The 15,961-nt window shown below is 45.3% G+C and overlaps 2 protein-coding genes across 8 annotated transcripts in view; one reads left to right on the top strand and one right to left on the bottom strand.

Moving 5' to 3' along the window:
• The window catches only part of GLB1L (galactosidase beta 1 like), a 14,360-nt gene extending 5,357 nt beyond the window's left edge, over window positions 1–9,003 (bottom strand). Inside the window, exons 1-8 of one of the 5 annotated variants that reach the window (XM_083698604.1) lie at window positions 8,877–9,003; window positions 4,182–4,331; window positions 3,131–3,303; window positions 2,042–2,192; window positions 1,567–1,627; window positions 965–1,059; window positions 296–476; window positions 145–203 (exon numbers count right to left, since the gene is read on the bottom strand). In XM_083698604.1, coding sequence (XP_083554730.1) covers window positions 145–203; window positions 296–476; window positions 965–1,059; window positions 1,567–1,627; window positions 2,042–2,192; window positions 3,131–3,303; window positions 4,182–4,235 — 774 coding nt within the window. In that variant the 5' untranslated portion in view covers window positions 4,236–4,331; window positions 8,877–9,003. Of the gene's footprint in view, window positions 1–144; window positions 204–295; window positions 477–964; window positions 1,060–1,566; window positions 1,628–2,041; window positions 2,193–3,130; window positions 3,304–4,181; window positions 4,355–7,065; window positions 7,184–7,989 lie in introns of those variants that run through there. The other 4 variants (XM_083698601.1, XM_083698600.1, XM_083698602.1 and 1 more) reach the window with 4 other exon arrangements.
• STK16 (serine/threonine kinase 16) lies at window positions 8,855–15,961 on the top strand. 3 transcript variants are annotated; one of them, XM_083714306.1, is made up of 8 exons: window positions 8,855–8,989; window positions 10,998–11,110; window positions 12,163–12,382; window positions 13,630–13,763; window positions 14,038–14,158; window positions 14,939–15,034; window positions 15,195–15,316; window positions 15,393–15,961. In XM_083714306.1, exons 2-8 carry the CDS (start codon window positions 11,025–11,027, stop codon window positions 15,529–15,531), a joined length of 918 nt encoding a protein of 305 aa, XP_083570432.1. In that variant the 5' UTR covers window positions 8,855–8,989; window positions 10,998–11,024; the 3' UTR covers window positions 15,532–15,961. The 3 variants fall into 3 exon arrangements, with proteins under 3 accessions (XP_083570432.1, XP_083570433.1, XP_083570434.1); XM_083714307.1 differs by lacking the exon at window positions 8,855–8,989 and adding an exon at window positions 9,011–9,046; XM_083714308.1 differs by lacking the exon at window positions 8,855–8,989 and adding an exon at window positions 9,487–9,604.

Genomic DNA, 15,961 nt, shown 5'->3' with positions numbered 1-15,961 from the left:
AAGTATAAGGGGTGGAAATAAAACAGAAGATGTCTCAGTTAAGATGCAGCCAGATTATTTTTGGAGATGGGTGCCAAGGAAGGAGTAAGCATAATTTAAGGCATGAGATGCCATTCTTCTACACAGAAAGGCCAGAGATCTCACCAGTGGTCCCTTTGGCTCATACAGTCGCTGCAGCATAAACGCCTCCGTCACGTTTTCGTCTGTCAAAGGGCAAAGAAAGGAGCAGAAGTCAAAGCAAGATTCCTTCCTACCTCCTTCCAATCGCATCAGAACTCACCCAACATCACTCTACCTGGTCCAAAGTCCACCGTGGCATATAAGCCCTGCAGTGTCCCGCACTTGAGTTCAGATGCTGAGGTGCCATCTGTGGTGAAGAGCACAACTTCCTCACCCAGGGAGGCACGAAAGACACCCAGGAGGTGGCGCATGTAGTTATAGTCGCAGGCATAGTAGCTCCCATATTCATTCTCCACCTGCCTGGGGAACAGCTGGCATTAAAGAAAGGTGACTCAGAGCCCACACCCTGCCTAAAGAAAAAGGCGTGTGGTATGTCTTTGTATAGAGCCTCTCTTGTCAAGCACTAGATCTGCAGGATGATGCCCAATCCAATTTGCACGGGAGGCTGGTCACCCAAATAGGTGCACCTCTGCTCTTTGTAAAGGAGGAAAAAATACTGTTCTTGAAAGTTCCAAGGATGCCTGAAGGGCTTTATTGTTTACAAGTCCCTCCTACTGGACAGGGGGAGGCAGGCACAAAGCAGTGGTTTAAGGCAGGAGTGAGCAGTCTTCTGTCTTTGTTTTTAACTGAAATATTGAGATCCACCAAACAGAGCCTGGTCTATATACACTTGTACTCCAATAATAAGTTACCTAAGGCTCAGTATGGTACATGTTTCACATCAGGGAACCGCTGAAGGTGCAACCAGAGGCCCAGGGGCACAATGCGCCTATGCTGCACGCACCTGGACACTGATGATGTTGCCTCCATTGTGGTAGAGACGAGGCTTGATCTTGGGCAGCAGGACTCCCAACCATCTGTCCATAGCTTGCAGGTAATCTAGGAGCATGAATCAGCTTGCTCAGCCAACAACTGGGGCTCCTTTTCCCTATTTCCAACACCTTGCTAAGACAAGAATTGGTAATTGTGGTACTGTATACAGAGAAAAGGTCTGAAAGTGCCCCTTGGCCATTATATACCACTCACATGGGCTGCTTTAATTCTGTGGAAGAGACATGGAAGTTGGAAGGCCCAGATGACTGGCCCTCTAACAGCTTGATATGAAGCAGCCAGAACCACACAAAGACACCAACCATTTAGGACTTACAACCCTCCAGATCTTGTGGATTATAATTCCGATCATTCCTGAACAATGATGGCTGGGGTGGATGGGAAATGGAATCCAAATGCATCTGGAGAGCCACAGGTTCCCCACCCCTGATCTTTTTGCAAACCATTCTGAGGTTTTCTACAGTCAAGTGGTATATAATTTTATGAAATAAATAAATCTACAGAATTGAACACGAGATCCAGAGGGTCTGCCCCCTCCCTCTAGTTCTATCTTACCTGAGTCAGTTGTGCGCAGGGCAATATCTGGCTTTGTCAACAGCCAGGATGGAAGGCCACCCTAGGAAAGAAGGTCAAGAGGTAAACAGTTCAAATAATGTCAGGGCCCGTAGTTGCTCCTCTCCTGCTCCAAATCAATAAGAAATGGTGGAAAGGTCAGAAGGCAAGAATCCAGGGTCGGAAAAGTAGGTTTCAGATTTGTTATCATAAAAAAGTTGCTGAAGCCATGAGAGCAAGAAAATGTGTAGAGATCAAGAACTGGGAAAGATAATGTAGAGAAAAAGTAGAAGATTAAAAACCTAGAAAGGTAAGACAAAGCTGAAAACTCAGAGAGATAAGGCAAGGTAAGGAGTTAAAGAGGATAAAATGATCAATGACTAGCAACCCTGTGTGAATTGTGAGAGAGGTGAATTGTGCAGCATTCAGGTACTGCAAGTGAGTCTTAGCCCATCTGAATCTTTTGCCCAGCACTCACCATCTCCCATTCAGCACAGATGTAGGGTCCAGGTCGCAAGATCACCAAAAGGTCTAACTCGGCTACCAAGTTCAGAAATTTTTCCAAGTCTCTGTCACCAGAAAAGTTGTAGACACCAGGCTGTGGCTCATGGTAGTTCCAGGGCACATAGCTGAAGGGTGAAAATACATATTTCAGTTTGAAATAAGAAGGTGAGACTAGGAGGATACACCCCAAGAGATGCTTGAGGATTAACAGGGCAAGAATTTGTTACTCTTTTTATATTGTAATTTTATGTTGTGAATTCCTCTGAGATATACAAACGAAGGCTGGTATACAAATTAAAAAATTATACACACACACACACTCAGTGGCAGAGCTTCATGCTCTGGCACTGGGGGACGGAGAGCAGGTGGGGCGGGGCTGGAGCGCATCCTGGGGGCGTGGCATGCCACCTGCAGGGGCGTGGCACCCAGCGCAGGCGAGCAGCCATGATGGCACCCCACCAGGATCGCGTTGCCAGGGGCGGTGCACTCCCCCCGCAATCCTCTTCCTCTGCCAGTGCACACACTTATGGCCTAGGCTGACCAGATCCAAAACAGGACACAGCTCTTGCACCTTTCATAGTTGTGCAGAAGAGGGAATTTCAGTAGGTATAGTTTGCATAATAAGCTACCCCCACTGACATTTCCTCTGCGATGTAATTATTATAGGTGCCAGAAACACCACCCATCTTCCTTCTTTGCAGTTCATCTACAACTGCTTCTCAGCCTAGTATGGCCAAACATTTAAATATAACAAGGAACAGAGGGGGCATGAACAGAAATCTTTCTCCCTCAGCTTTCAGGTTGGGATGAGAGTGGAGGTGATTCCATTTTAAAAGAAAGCTGTACTGGAACAGGCTCATGTATCTGTCATCTGGGCCGCACGTTTTCAGTGCAAGGAACTTGGGCCAGCTCCACCTTCAGACAGCATAAGCTTCTCTGCTCTAAATGTTGACCAGAGTCTGCAGTGAGGACTATACAGTGAGAAAAATGGAGCACCTGTGCGCAGTCATTCACTGTGGCACAGAATAAGTCCCAAGAGCCACTTCCCCTTCTGGTCACTTACATTTGCACAGCATTGAGGCCACTCATGTACATCTTGAGGAGCCGATCTTTCCAATAGGCAGGTGGGACACGGAAGTAATGGATGCTGCCTGAGATATAGCGAAATCTAGCACCATCTTTGAGGAAGCAGTTATTCACATAATCAATGCGGAAGGAACGGTCTGTTGAGGAGGCCTGGCATTCAGGACAGGAGGGGAAAGAGAGTATTATTATTTTTTGTATAAAATTGAAACTTCATCCCATCTCCTGCTGAGAGGATCAAATAGAGAATGCCATCCTCTTCCCCTCTGCCATAGCAAGAGATATTTATGTCATCTCCCTGGCTAGTAAGCTTGACACGGACTGTTTTGTGGGTAAGTCTGCAATGTGATTGCTTTGAAAAGAATCCTCCTAGATTTATGAGACGTTATCCCTCTCCAGATCCTGGAAGATCAATTCTAAGATCCCAGTCAAGATTTGCACCTGAGGTTCAAGTCTGACCCACTCCCTCCAGGACTCCAACACACACACACACACACACATCACTGGTTCACGTGTGGCCCATTTACTAAATCATAATTTGAAGCCACTCAATTCTCTGCTTCCAATGTTATGCTTTACCCTCTGCAAATATTCACACACACACACAAAGTTTTTTGTCATTTGGTCCTGCCCCTGAAATTGTTTCCACTAGTACAGTACAGACTGCTCATCATTACTGGCCAATTCACCATCTGACAGTTGGGAATGTAGCCAGTTTCTCTCTCTCCCTTGCAGCCCTTTTTTGGCTGAATGGGTTTTTTTTTTAAGCAGCATGGCTTGATTACATATTGGGGAACTCCCAATATGAACCCATTCCTATACAACAGGCAAAATAATAGATGGGGGAAAGGAACCAAGAAGAGGTAAGGAAAAGCTTGAGCTCAGTTTGACTGGGGGGGGAGAGCAAGTGGGGAATCTAAAGCAACAGAAAAGGAAATCCTTAAATTTCCCCTAGGCAGTCTAAGATGGTTCCATCTCAGCTGTTTCTTCCAAAGAAACACCCTCCTGCAGTTCTCCTTCTTGTTGCTTACCTGGAGTTGCAGGCCTCCCAACACCACCATCAAAACACACAGCAGCCCCTCCATCTCTTTGGTTACAGCTTCAGCCCGGGACAAGAGAGTCACAAGGAGTCATCACATGACAAGCTAGTGGGCAGGCCTGGTGCTTCCTCCGGTTGGCCCCTGCGAGGAGGGAAGTAAAGACAGGCCTTATTTGAACAGAGAGGTGGAAAAGAGGAGGCAATGTTCCAGCAACTATATACAGAGACTATAAATCAGAGGAGGAAATTATGAGGCACAAAACTCCCTCCAAATCCCAGGGAGAGAATTATGAAGCATCACAGAGGAACTGGAACACAGAGTTGGTTTCCTGTACTCAAATTACAGAAGTATGAGAAACATAAACTTCTTCAAATCATCAGAAATGGTAGTTTGTGCTGCTCAGAGTTATATAGTGGATAGAAGCAGAGAGACAGCAGAGTTGGCTGCACAGCTGTCTACCACTGGATCAGAAGCCTCAATCTCGTTGTTTTGGTAATGGCACAAAGGATGAAGGTTTCTATGGCTCTGTACACACCATGCATTGAAAGTATGTTACTTTTCCTGAAGAATCTTGAGAACTGTAGTTTGTTAAGGGTGCTGGGAATTGTAGCTACACAAGGGACAAACTACAGTTCCCATAATTCTTTGGGGAAAGTCAGATGCTTTTAATATATGGTATGTATGCAGCCTCAGGGGACTTTAATTCTCCTTTATACATATAGACAAAATGTGGACATGTTTTGTAAGTTAAATTAAGTATCCAAATGAGCTATACCAAATGCAGTGATTAGTCAAGGACCTGACATGCCTATCTAGTCTACAACAGCAGAAGAATCAGTGAGAACATCTAGTCTGACCTCCCTCAGATAATTTAAGGAATGCTCTAATCTATTGTAATACTGGGGAGCTATTACATTACAAATAACCAAATAATCTGTTTGGTCTGAAGGCTATGAGTAATGGAAAATTTACATTCTTTCCCTCCCACCAGCAGCTTGTTGCAATGATTAATCTGCACAGTCTGCTAAATCCTGGGATCTATCTTTTAATATGGATGTATCCGGTTTTAACTTCCAGCTGTTCAATTAAATTGCACTTTGACATTTAATCCACTATCATTAATCAGTGCTTATTTTTCTTTCTGAGAGAAGCTGCAAGATGGTGCTCCATTAGCCTCCTTTACTTTTTGGTTTGTTTGTTATAATCATTGCTTCCTTGGTGCCTTTCTGCTCCCACATTTAATACTGTTGCATGCCACCCTAGTTTCTGAGCAGTGCAAGATTCCAGGGGTTCTAGGGGTTCATTTACCCTGGGTTTGTGTTTCCTTTGGGAATGTGGCACAGTGGAGACTGCAGTGTCTTTAGGATATATGGTTTATTTACACATATATACAACCTGAGCATACAATGGAAGGGTTCACAGCATTAACACCCCTAGAAGGCCTTGCTTGTCTCATAGCCACAGCCTTAGATTCCAGCAGAAATCAGGCCTGGCACTCTCTCGCTCTCTCTGGCTTTCCAACCCACTGTTTTTGGCTCCAGCTTCTAGTTCACATAACTCAACCCTCAACTCTGTCCTTTTGTCTTTCCAACCAGGGAAGGAAGGCCCATCCATTTGCCCTCTGGCACAGAGCCACTCCCTTTGCTCCCTGAAGGACTCTTACTTAGAAGGCTATTACCAGGCTGGCCTGGCTATTTCAGCAACTGAATCCATGCTGGATCTAGGAATTAAAAGAAGGGCTCAGGCATACAGCCTACCCACTTCCAAACTCATAACAAAACTAAAACAGGTTGCAATTTCTCCTAACTACAATTAATGTTAGAGGCCTCTCTTCCTTGCTCTGTGTACCCCACTGGCATAAATTTATCCCTTTCTATAGGAATGAGATGCTCAGCCATATAGTATCTTATAATACAAAGTCAGACCACTGGTCATCCAGTCCAGAAATTGTTTATAGCATCTTTATAGTCTTGGAAAGACAGTAGTCTTTCTCAACCCTGCTTCTTGAAACCCATTTAAGTGAAGTCACAAGGAACTAAACCTGGGAGATTCTGTGGGCAAAGCTGGCTCTGTCAGTGAACTCCCCAAAACAGAATCCTAAGAGAAACTCAAGTAACCGATGATAAAATTATAGAGGTCAAGAGGACTGAAAAGCCTGCCAGTCTGCACCTTGCCCAGTGTAAAATTATTCATCCACCAACCCCTCACAGTTCCAGACTATAATTTGCCAAGAAAAAGGGAGCACGTGCATTGCAGAAAGGTGCATGCAGGGATAATAGTTTGAAAAGACTTACACAAATGGGTTGAGCTACACACTACAAGGGAAATCCCAAATCTCCTAGGGTCCTTACCAACCTGACTGGTGTGAGGGGGATTCTTGCCCAGTCCCAAAAACAGGCACAAACAAAACCTTTTCTACTAATGGAATGCTTTTCTTTTCTATCCAACACATCACATATTTAGGCAGCAGGCAATGCAGTTAAGGAATGCTGTCAATGGGTTTGACTCCTTATCACTTGACTGTGGTTAATTTTGGGTTTGTGGCATGTTTGTGGTTTAAAAGCTGTGTTTAAATTTTGCATGATGTACAATACTTATTAACATAGTAGAGCATGAATATCAGAGTCCAGTGAATGCATCAGAAGCACAGTCCCAGAATTAAACCTGAAGAAAACATACAAGAGTAAGTGTCATCTATGATTTAATATAATTTTGGATATATTCTACTGAAAAATAAAGATAGTATTACCTGTTTGTTACACTACTCTATGAACAACTGTGGTACATTTTATATGATTAATATTATAGATTTGTTTAGTGTATGACATTTTAATATGTATTTTAAATAGAATACATCCAACTTACAAGAACTCACCTGTCATCTAAATAACCTTTTACTTACTGGGCCTTTGCATTACTGTGGCCAGTCAGCAGCAGGAGTCATTTGTATACCCGCAGGATGATGCATATCTTTGCCACACCAGAGCTATATCACCTTTGATGTCACCACATTCTGTGCCACCTCACAAAGGGGTAGGATGTTCTAGGAATATGGGTCTCATCAAGAGTCACAGACTGGTACAAGTTATGAGAAACACATCAGGTTTCAGAAATACCACCTTAGTTTTATTCTAAGTCAGAGGGATTACTTGGACATTATATGGAGTGCCCCCCTTCAAATATTCATATTTGAGAACTCAGGAAATGAAATTATTTTTATCATTATCATCATCATCCATAGTGGTAGTAAAATTAATTCTCCTTCATGTCTTGTGGGTGGCTGGTGTAGTGAACTTGGTGGGAGAAAATATGCATTCAAATCCAAACTGTTATGGTACCGGGAAATTGGAAGGGGGGGTGAGAGATCTTTCCCACCACCGCAAGCCTTGCCTCTCCATACTAGGAGCCAAAGACAAAGAGCCCCTGCTACCAAATGTAGCAATTCACTGATAAATGTATCTATGTACTAGGTCAATAGGAAAACTTTAGAAATTTATATAAAATCACTGCAATGACAGATTTACACCATTCCAACATTGTTCTACTCAGAAGGAAAATGGCTAGCAGGGGAGGAACTTCGGAAATGGGTAGGGGCAGCCATAATCCCTGAAGGGTGAGACCCCCTACTCAGTGTGTCCAGCTGCTTGGATGATAATCTCTAGCATCCTGGCACCTGAGTACCAGAATAGGTAGTCATTCTAAGAACAATCCCAAACCCAACCTTAGTGGATTGGGGTCTTGGTCAAGACAAAGGGTGTGCTTAACTTGTCTGGGAAAACAGGAAAATGTAAATTCTTACCTTTGTTTTGCCTAAAGATTGGAAGGTGGGGGTCATGTGAGGACAGGGTAAGCCTAGTGCGTGCTCAGGCTTCTGCCAGAAGACCCCTCCCAATTTATGACATAGTTATGATAAATGTATGATGTTTTACTAAGAGTGTTATGCGTAAGTTGAGAAACTTATAAAAACTGGGAGCCACCCTTTGTTTGGGACTTCTCTCTGCTTCTTCCATGTGGTAGTCTTGTTGCAACAATAAAGATCAGGCCTACTGGCCACCGCTTTCCTTCGATCTCCTGGCTAAAGTCTCTTGCTTGTGACCCCCAACCTGAACCTATGGGAGCCAAAGTTAGGCAATTGTGGGGTGCTCCAATGACTCCCTTATACTCAAACACCAAGCTGGCTGAACAATCTTGGGCTAACCACCACCGGCCTACCCTACCTCACAGGGTTGTTGAGGATAAAGAGGGGCGATGGCATATACAGCTCTTTAGAGGAGTACTAGGTTAAAAACGTAACAAAAAATTAAAATGTTGAAGCCTTACATAGGATTCAGAAGGCGAGGGGTTAAAGAAACAAGGGGTGTGCAAATTTTATGAAAAAAGGAATAACAAATCTTCACAACAGCCCTGTGAGGTAAACCAGTGTTTATGACGGTGTGCATTTACTTGGGAATAAGCCTCACTGAATTCAACACATTTACTCCTCAGTAAACACGCATGGGGATCCAGAATCCACTAACCGCGTCCAACCACAACACTCTGTCCCCTAAACTAGGACATTCTGCTCCTGTAACTCTTTTTTTTCTACCCCCCCTCCCCCCATTTCCTGTTCGGTTTCCTCCCTTCCACGCTCCCTGCCCTCCGCTCCCGCAACTCCTGCTCCGCCCCCTTGAACGGTTGCTAGGCTACCTTCTGCGGGCGGCAGGGCGGATGGCGCGGAATAATGACGTCGAGAGGCGGAGTGCGCGGCTTCTGTCGCGCTGTACCTCCCTCGGAAGCGTCCGTGCGCCGGACAGAGACGGGTGAGTCCTTAGCCCACTCCTCTCCGCCCCCGCCCCGGCCCCGCCCCATCTCCGCAGGTAGGCGGGGCCTTAGGAAAAGTGACAGGGTCGTGGGCTTCCACTATTCCTGGCTCCAGCCTGCTGGGGCCAGAAAGAGAGCTTCGCGTGGGCTCCTCAAGGCAATGCTTCAGCTCCCTTCCCCCTCATTTTGAGCCCGGGCTCAACTCCAGGAGCCTAGTCGGAATGTCCGGGCTCAGCACTGTAACAAAATGACATAACAACGAAAGCGAACGTGCCTCTAGCCATGTACAGAGTGTATGCCCCCTCGCTCGTGGCGGAGTCAGCTTAGGCACCGCACTGCGGAGGGAGGGAGATGTTGGTGACAAAGCCTTCATCCCAGGAGCGCCCACGCGTGGTTTTCTCCTGGGTGGTGGGGAAGCTGATCTCTGCTGTTTCTGCCCCTCCTCCTCCACCTACTCCGGAATGCAGCCTCTCGTTCAAATCGGAATGATTCAATTGGAGGTCACTTGAGTAGGAAGCTGGTGTCATGTGTTTGTAAAGTGAGCTGTCGTTGCCAGCTGTCACCTGGAGAGAGAGGAAAAACTAGGCCTCCTCGGACCCCAGATACCAACCAATGTTAGAAACTCTTTAATTTACAAAGGCATGTACTGTGTTATAGGGAGCTTGCCATGGGTGTTTCCAAAATGTTTCATTTATTACTTGCACTTTAAAAACTGTAAACTGTAACACACTTCTAGTAGCCATTCACTGAAACACTTTCACTTCCTCTCCTTGCCTGAGTGGAGTTCTCTGTTTATATAATTCAGCTGGTGTCACAATTTAGATTGCAATCCTAACTCCATTTACCTTGGACTAAGCCACATTGGATTCAGTAGGACTTACTTGTGCCTTAGGTGATACCAGTTATGGGCCATCATAGACATGTGCTGCATGGTATGCATTCTTTTCCTGCTCAGATGAAAAATTGGGTTTTCCCTTTCTCTGGGGATGGAGCGGGGAGAGACTGCTATAACTAGACATAGAATCCTGAATGAATGAAGTTGCAGTCTCATTTCCACATAAGCAGGCTATTTGCTTTTGGAAGATCCAGTGAATATATTTTTCTCAATCTTGAGTTGTGACTGATCATCACATTTGAAGTGGGAAATTAACTAGACATACTCTTCTTCAATCCGCCAGCAGATTCAATGATGACAGGGTGGAGAATTTGTTTCCCCCCAGCACCTGTTTGCTTGAGGCACCTAGGATCATTTGCTTTCTTGGTGCCAGTTTTGTGGATGCTGTCGCTAAATTGCACATGTTAGGGAACAGGAGACTGGTAAGTGAACACTCCTATCTTTAGGCAAGAGAAAGGTCTTAGATTGTCTTGTACTCCCTTTTAACTCTAGAAGTTAGGTCTGTTCCACTATGAAAGTGCTCATGTATTAAGATCTTTGTGAGAAAGGCCTTGCCACGTTCCACCAATAGCTGAGGTGCATTTCTTGTGGGACAGGGCCTTCTCAGTGGCTGCACTCAGTCTCTGGAGTTCCATCCCTAGACCCATCTTGACTTGTCTCTGATGCACTGTCACTGACTGACCAATTTTATTTTATTTTATTATATACAGTGCAAGTTTTTAGCTTTCAGCTGGCTGCTGGCTTTAATTCCTTTCATATTTATTAATTGGAGTTTCCATTGTATTTGTTATACTATGAGTTGTATCCAGTGAAGCTGTCCCATTCTTGCAAGAACTTCAGCTTGTGCAATGGAACTTGCCCTCTTTCTGCATCCCCCACACGTATCCTCTGGGTTTTCCCCCCAATCCTCAGGAGCAGATTGTGGGGTGGAGCATGGGAAGAGGAAGGGAAATTCTAATGCACAAGCAGAAGTCCTTGCAGGAACACAAAGATTTTGTTGGATGCAGCCCCTTCAAATTGTTAATGCTGTTAGTCATCTTCAGCATCATATATGAAAAGGCAGGAGACAAAATATTATAAATGAATAAATATTGCTTTCTTTCCCTCTGTAGGACCTGAAGGATGTTGGAGCAACCATCATGGGCCAAGCCCTATGTATCTGCTCAAGGGGAACCATCACCATCAATAACAAACGTTACCTTTTAATCCATAGACTTGGGGAGGGGTGAGTATATGAGAACTGAGGACTAAATTTTCACACATCTCATCTACACATTGAGCACTGTCATTGTTAGCAAGAGATAAAGCTGAAAGGTACATCATCTAGGATCCGTGTAGTCCAGTGGTGGGGATTTTGTGGCACTTGAGATGCTGTTGGATTTCAGCTTCCATCATCTTTGACCATTGTCCATATTGGTTGTGACTGGAGGACACATATTCCCCATCCCACCCCATCTACCAAATCCACTGCAGAGGCAATATTCATCCTGTACAAATCACCCCTCAATTTTTTTTTCATGCTTTGGTGTAAGCTCCTTTGAACTTACTTTGAGTAAATGTGCTTAGGATTAAGCAGCAAATATTTCTGAAGACAGCTACAACTACTCTGAACAACTTGTTCCGTTGCTTACTCATTCATTACAGTTGGAAAGTTTATTCCTGATATGTAACCAAAGTCTTCTTTGCTGCAATTTGAACCTGCTGGTCTTCCCTCAGTAGTCTTGGTAAACAGACATCCTCACTCCTCTGTGTCATCCTTTAGATAACTAAAACACACTGAACTGCTAAGCCGTCAGACTAGCTCGGTGGTGGTGGTGTTTTTTTCTGATGACTGCAAATGTCTGATGTTTCAGATGAAACTGCAGGAAGCGTCAAGATATAGGGTGATCTATCCTCCAACCTTCATTCCCAATGGGTTAAGGACACTTTCAGTGTATGGTTGAAACCCTCATTGTTATTTACAAGAATGTTAAATAGCTGTGTATTTTTGCACTGTTTGCCAGCTGTGATGATGGATAGAGAAGAGCACAAATACTTTCCTGTGCCACAGCATGAAATTAATGCCTTATTCCTCAGTTGATTGTTGGAGAGGAAGAAGGTTACATAATTTCCTCTTTTTAAAAATCTCCTATTCTGAGTTGTAATGGCACTACTTTGTTAGCTTAGAGGTGGGCAGGAGCAGAGGCCTGTGCGTACAGACAGCAGGAGAGGAGAAGAAAAATCCTCCCCCCCCCCAAGCTGCCTGCTCTGTTCCTGACATACCTTCTCCCCACACAGAGGTTTTAGCTACGTGGACCTAGTAGAAGGGCTGCACGATGGGCGCTTCTATGCACTGAAACGCATCATATGCCATGACAAGGATGATCGCCAGGAGGCCATGGATGAGGTAGAGATGCACCTTCTCTTTGAGCATCCCAACATCCTGACCCTGTGTGCACATGCCATGGTGGAGAGGGGATCCAAACACGAGGCCTGGCTCCTGTTGCCTTTCCTGAAGGTGAGTGTGGGTGGAAGGGGCAGGTGGATACAGCAATGTATGCTGGGAAATGTAGTATTTGTGGCTACATCATGCAAGGCTGAGAGGTGTTGTATACTGGGACCGTAGCTGCAGAGGTTGGTCTCTTCCAGCAGCCGCCTGGTTCCCACCAAGGATGGATACATGAGGCCATTTTCAGGATAGGATGGAGCCACTTGATGGAACCCTGCTTCTACACCAGTTGCAATCAGTCCCATAGCATTTATTTATAAAATTGTTTTCATCTTGCCCTTTGGACTCCCACCCCAGGTGGCCTGCAATCACAAGTTTAAAAAGTAAACCAGTAGAGGTTTCCCAGGGTACAGAATGGAAAGGGTGTCATCAGCATATAGATGGTACCCAGTCCCAAATCCTTGGATAATCTTTCCCAGTAGTTTTCATGTTTCTACTAGACAGCATAAGGGACAAGCTGAACCCTGAGATTCATCTCATTTTTGGCTGCCAGAGCCTCAGAGCGCATGTTATTCTCCTTGACTTCTACTGGACCAGATTCCAGAGCTGTCCTCTGTGATAAAGGACCTCCATCTGCTTTTACAGACTTTGCTGCTTCAGTTTGAAAGGATTTAGTAACATGGCAGCACATGAGATTTTGTGGCAGGTGCCACAATTCTCAGGGGATCAGATAATCTGATCTGGTTTTTCTCTACACACCCCTTAATGTGGTGGGCATGGCAGCACCCCTGTGAAGTCAGCTTGGAGCCTCAGGCATCCATTCCTTTCCTAAATTCAGCCCAGATCAGTAAGCTGAAAGCAAAGGTTGTCTTTATTGTAGTTTTACTCCACTGTGCTGTGCTCAACTGTGCTCCCAAATTTCTGCTATGCTTGCATTTTGGCCCTGGCAGAAAGCTCCACAACAATAGTCACCTAAAAACAGCAGACCCCAGCAGAGTGATAGGGCAAGTTCACAGCTGGAAGCATGGTGACCCATAGTAAAGCAGAAATAAGTGCCTCTTGGAATGGTTAGGCAATCAGGCTGGCTCCAAAGCTGCTGTCCCCAAAAGTTTTTTTTCTTTTTTGCATCTTCTCGGTCATATTGGAGTGGGGATGGTGCCATCCTCTAGGTAATCACTTCCTTCAACCCTGTGCAGGTGGAGGGTTTGTGCCTAATACATTAAATGCACTAACAGAGGATCTCTTCCTCATCCGGTATTCTTTGAGGAGAATATGCATGATCCCTGTCACCAGCGTGCCTGGGCTTTTCTTTGCAGAGAGGGACCCTTTGGCAGGAAGTTGAAACTCTGAGAGATAAAGACGCCTTCATGCCGGAGGAGAGGATCCTGGCCATCCTTCATGGCATCTGCCGGGGCCTGCAGGCCATTCATAACAAGGGCTATGCACACAGGTGAGAAGCTGGGACTAGAAAGCATGGGGCATTCTCACCGTTGGAACAGAGTCCATGTTTGGGGAGGGCGGAGGAAGTGGGTGATATAGGTGATCAGTTATAGATCAATATTGACAGCACCGACACAGGAGTTTGCAAAGCTAAAGAACCACATTTTGACATGGAGCAGTATTTGCAATAAGGGGAGCCAGGGCCTGGGGACGTAAGAGGTTCAAAGCCGACTTCAAAGCTCTGATGGTTCTGTGGCTGGACAAATCAAGGATATTTTTTTCAGAGACCTGAAGCCTACAAATGTGCTCCTGGATGATGAGGACCAACCGCTGCTGATGGACCTGGGCTCTATGAATCAGGCCCGCATTGAGGTGCAAAGCTTGCGGGAGGCCATGACTATTCAGGTAGGAGGGCAGCCTGGTGAAAAGGAAATGGGAGAATAGCTGCTTCCAGCAAAGATGCTGAAGAACCCTCTAAATTAGATTAATTGTAAAAGGAGCTCAGGCAGGCACCAGTCCCCTCAACACCTGCAATTAAACAGAAGAGTGGAAGGGAATGTTAGCAAGTTGTTATCTTGTTTGCCCATGCAAAACGATCCCTGTGATACTGTGCAATCTTTGCTTCTGTAACATGGAAAATTTCCAGAGAGGAAAGAGCAGTTTAAAAAAACTTCACGAAGTTCTCAGAAGCTACCTATTCCTTAACTAAAGTCACCGTAAATTGTGTCTCCAAAAGATTAACAGTATTCCCCCTTCCATCCCACATAGCGTGGTTAGGGCTGCAACAAGAGGCAAATAAACTAGCATATAAGCTGTGATGGGTCATTAATTTAGAAAGTTATCATCTTTCTCATAATTAAATCATAATGTCAGTCACTTCAAAGTATATGTAGAATTGAGACGCCTGTGGGCAGGCAGAGCCCGAGGTTTCTTTCCTTCCTTCTCTGGTAAGCTGCAATCATTTACTTTAACACTACTGCCACTACATTAAATTATAGGCATTGCAGGAATGTTCCTGAGGAAAAAAGTTGAAACGAAGGCCTTCTATTTACTTTCTCTTTCTCTTTCCCTCTCCCTCTCTCACACACTGTATTTGAGATTAAGTTCTTGTCTTATTTATTATTTATTAAATTTGTCAGTCGCTTTATATTGCCCAAAGCGACTTCCCTCTAATTTATTTTGCAGGACTGGGCTGCCCAACGTTGCACCATCTCATACAGAGCACCAGAGCTGTTCACTGTGGAGCGTGAATGCGTCATCGATGAACGTACTGACATCTGGGTAAGGATCCTCCATTTCCATTTAGGGGAAAAAAATCCACTTAAGTCAAAGGATGCAATTCCCCAATTTGTCCCTGTGCAAGGGACGGAGATCCTGTCCTTGAGGTGCCTTTCCATTCAAGAGCCAGCTTTCTCCCTACTCTCACCTTGCCTCTGCTTAGTCCTTAGGCTGCGTTCTGTACTGTATGATGTTTGGAGAGGGGCCTTACGACATGATCTTCCAAAAGGGGGACAGTGTGGCCTTGGCGGTGCAGAACCAACTCACCGTGCCCCAGAATACCAGGTAAGGAATGGCTGTGTGAAAGGAAGGTTGTCCTTGATCCAAGACAGACCAGGTACAAAGCACCTCTGAATTTCAGGTACTCGCCTGCTTTGGAACATCTCCTCTCCTCCATGATGGTGGTGAATCCCCAGGAGCGCCCATTCATCACTGACATCATAGGCCAGCTTGAAGCGATACAACCACCTCCCACCGGGCAGGACATGACACGCATCTGAGCCCAGAGTGTGTGGGGTAAGCATGGAGGCAGCAAAGGAACTGAAGCCCACGAGGGAGACCTCCAGTGGTTCAAAGTTTACAGGAAAGACTGGACAAGGCTTCATTTGGAAACTCTTCCGCAGTGGGGCCATCGCCTGCCTTGGAACTTGCTTGAAGGTCCTCCTGCCATTCTCACAGGTGGCCTAGCATGCACCTCACTGGGCTTCACCTGCATTGTAGGCTATGGTCAGCCACCTCCCTAAAGCAGCATGATGCTGCTCTTACAAGGGACCAAGATACCTCATCACCGGCTGGGAAAGAGAACCCAGCATTCTGTACTCAAGTACAGCTTCTAGATGAATGATTTAAGAAGCTGGTGTCTTATTTGTTTTGGTACAGGCATGTCTTCTGGGCCTGTCATGTCAAATAAAGTCTTCATACTCAGCTGTA

This window comes from Podarcis gaigeae, assembly GCF_964106915.1.
Source record: "Podarcis gaigeae genome assembly, chromosome: 1".
NCBI classification, from domain to species: domain Eukaryota; kingdom Metazoa; phylum Chordata; class Lepidosauria; order Squamata; family Lacertidae; genus Podarcis; species Podarcis gaigeae.
Note: the sequence above shows the minus strand (reverse complement) of the source record. Positions and strands in the feature narration are given on the sequence as shown.

Coding starts and splice junctions, on each gene's coding strand:
- STK16 (XM_083714306.1), top strand. CDS start 11,025: ATGGGCCAAGCCCTATGTATCTGCTCAAGGGGAACCATCACCATCAAT. Junction 12,383..13,629: donor TCCTGTTGCCTTTCCTGAAG/GTGAGTGTGGGT, acceptor TTTTCTTTGCAG/AGAGGGACCCTTTGGCAGGA. Junction 15,035..15,194: donor ATGAACGTACTGACATCTGG/GTAAGGATCCTC, acceptor GCCTCTGCTTAG/TCCTTAGGCTGCGTTCTGTA.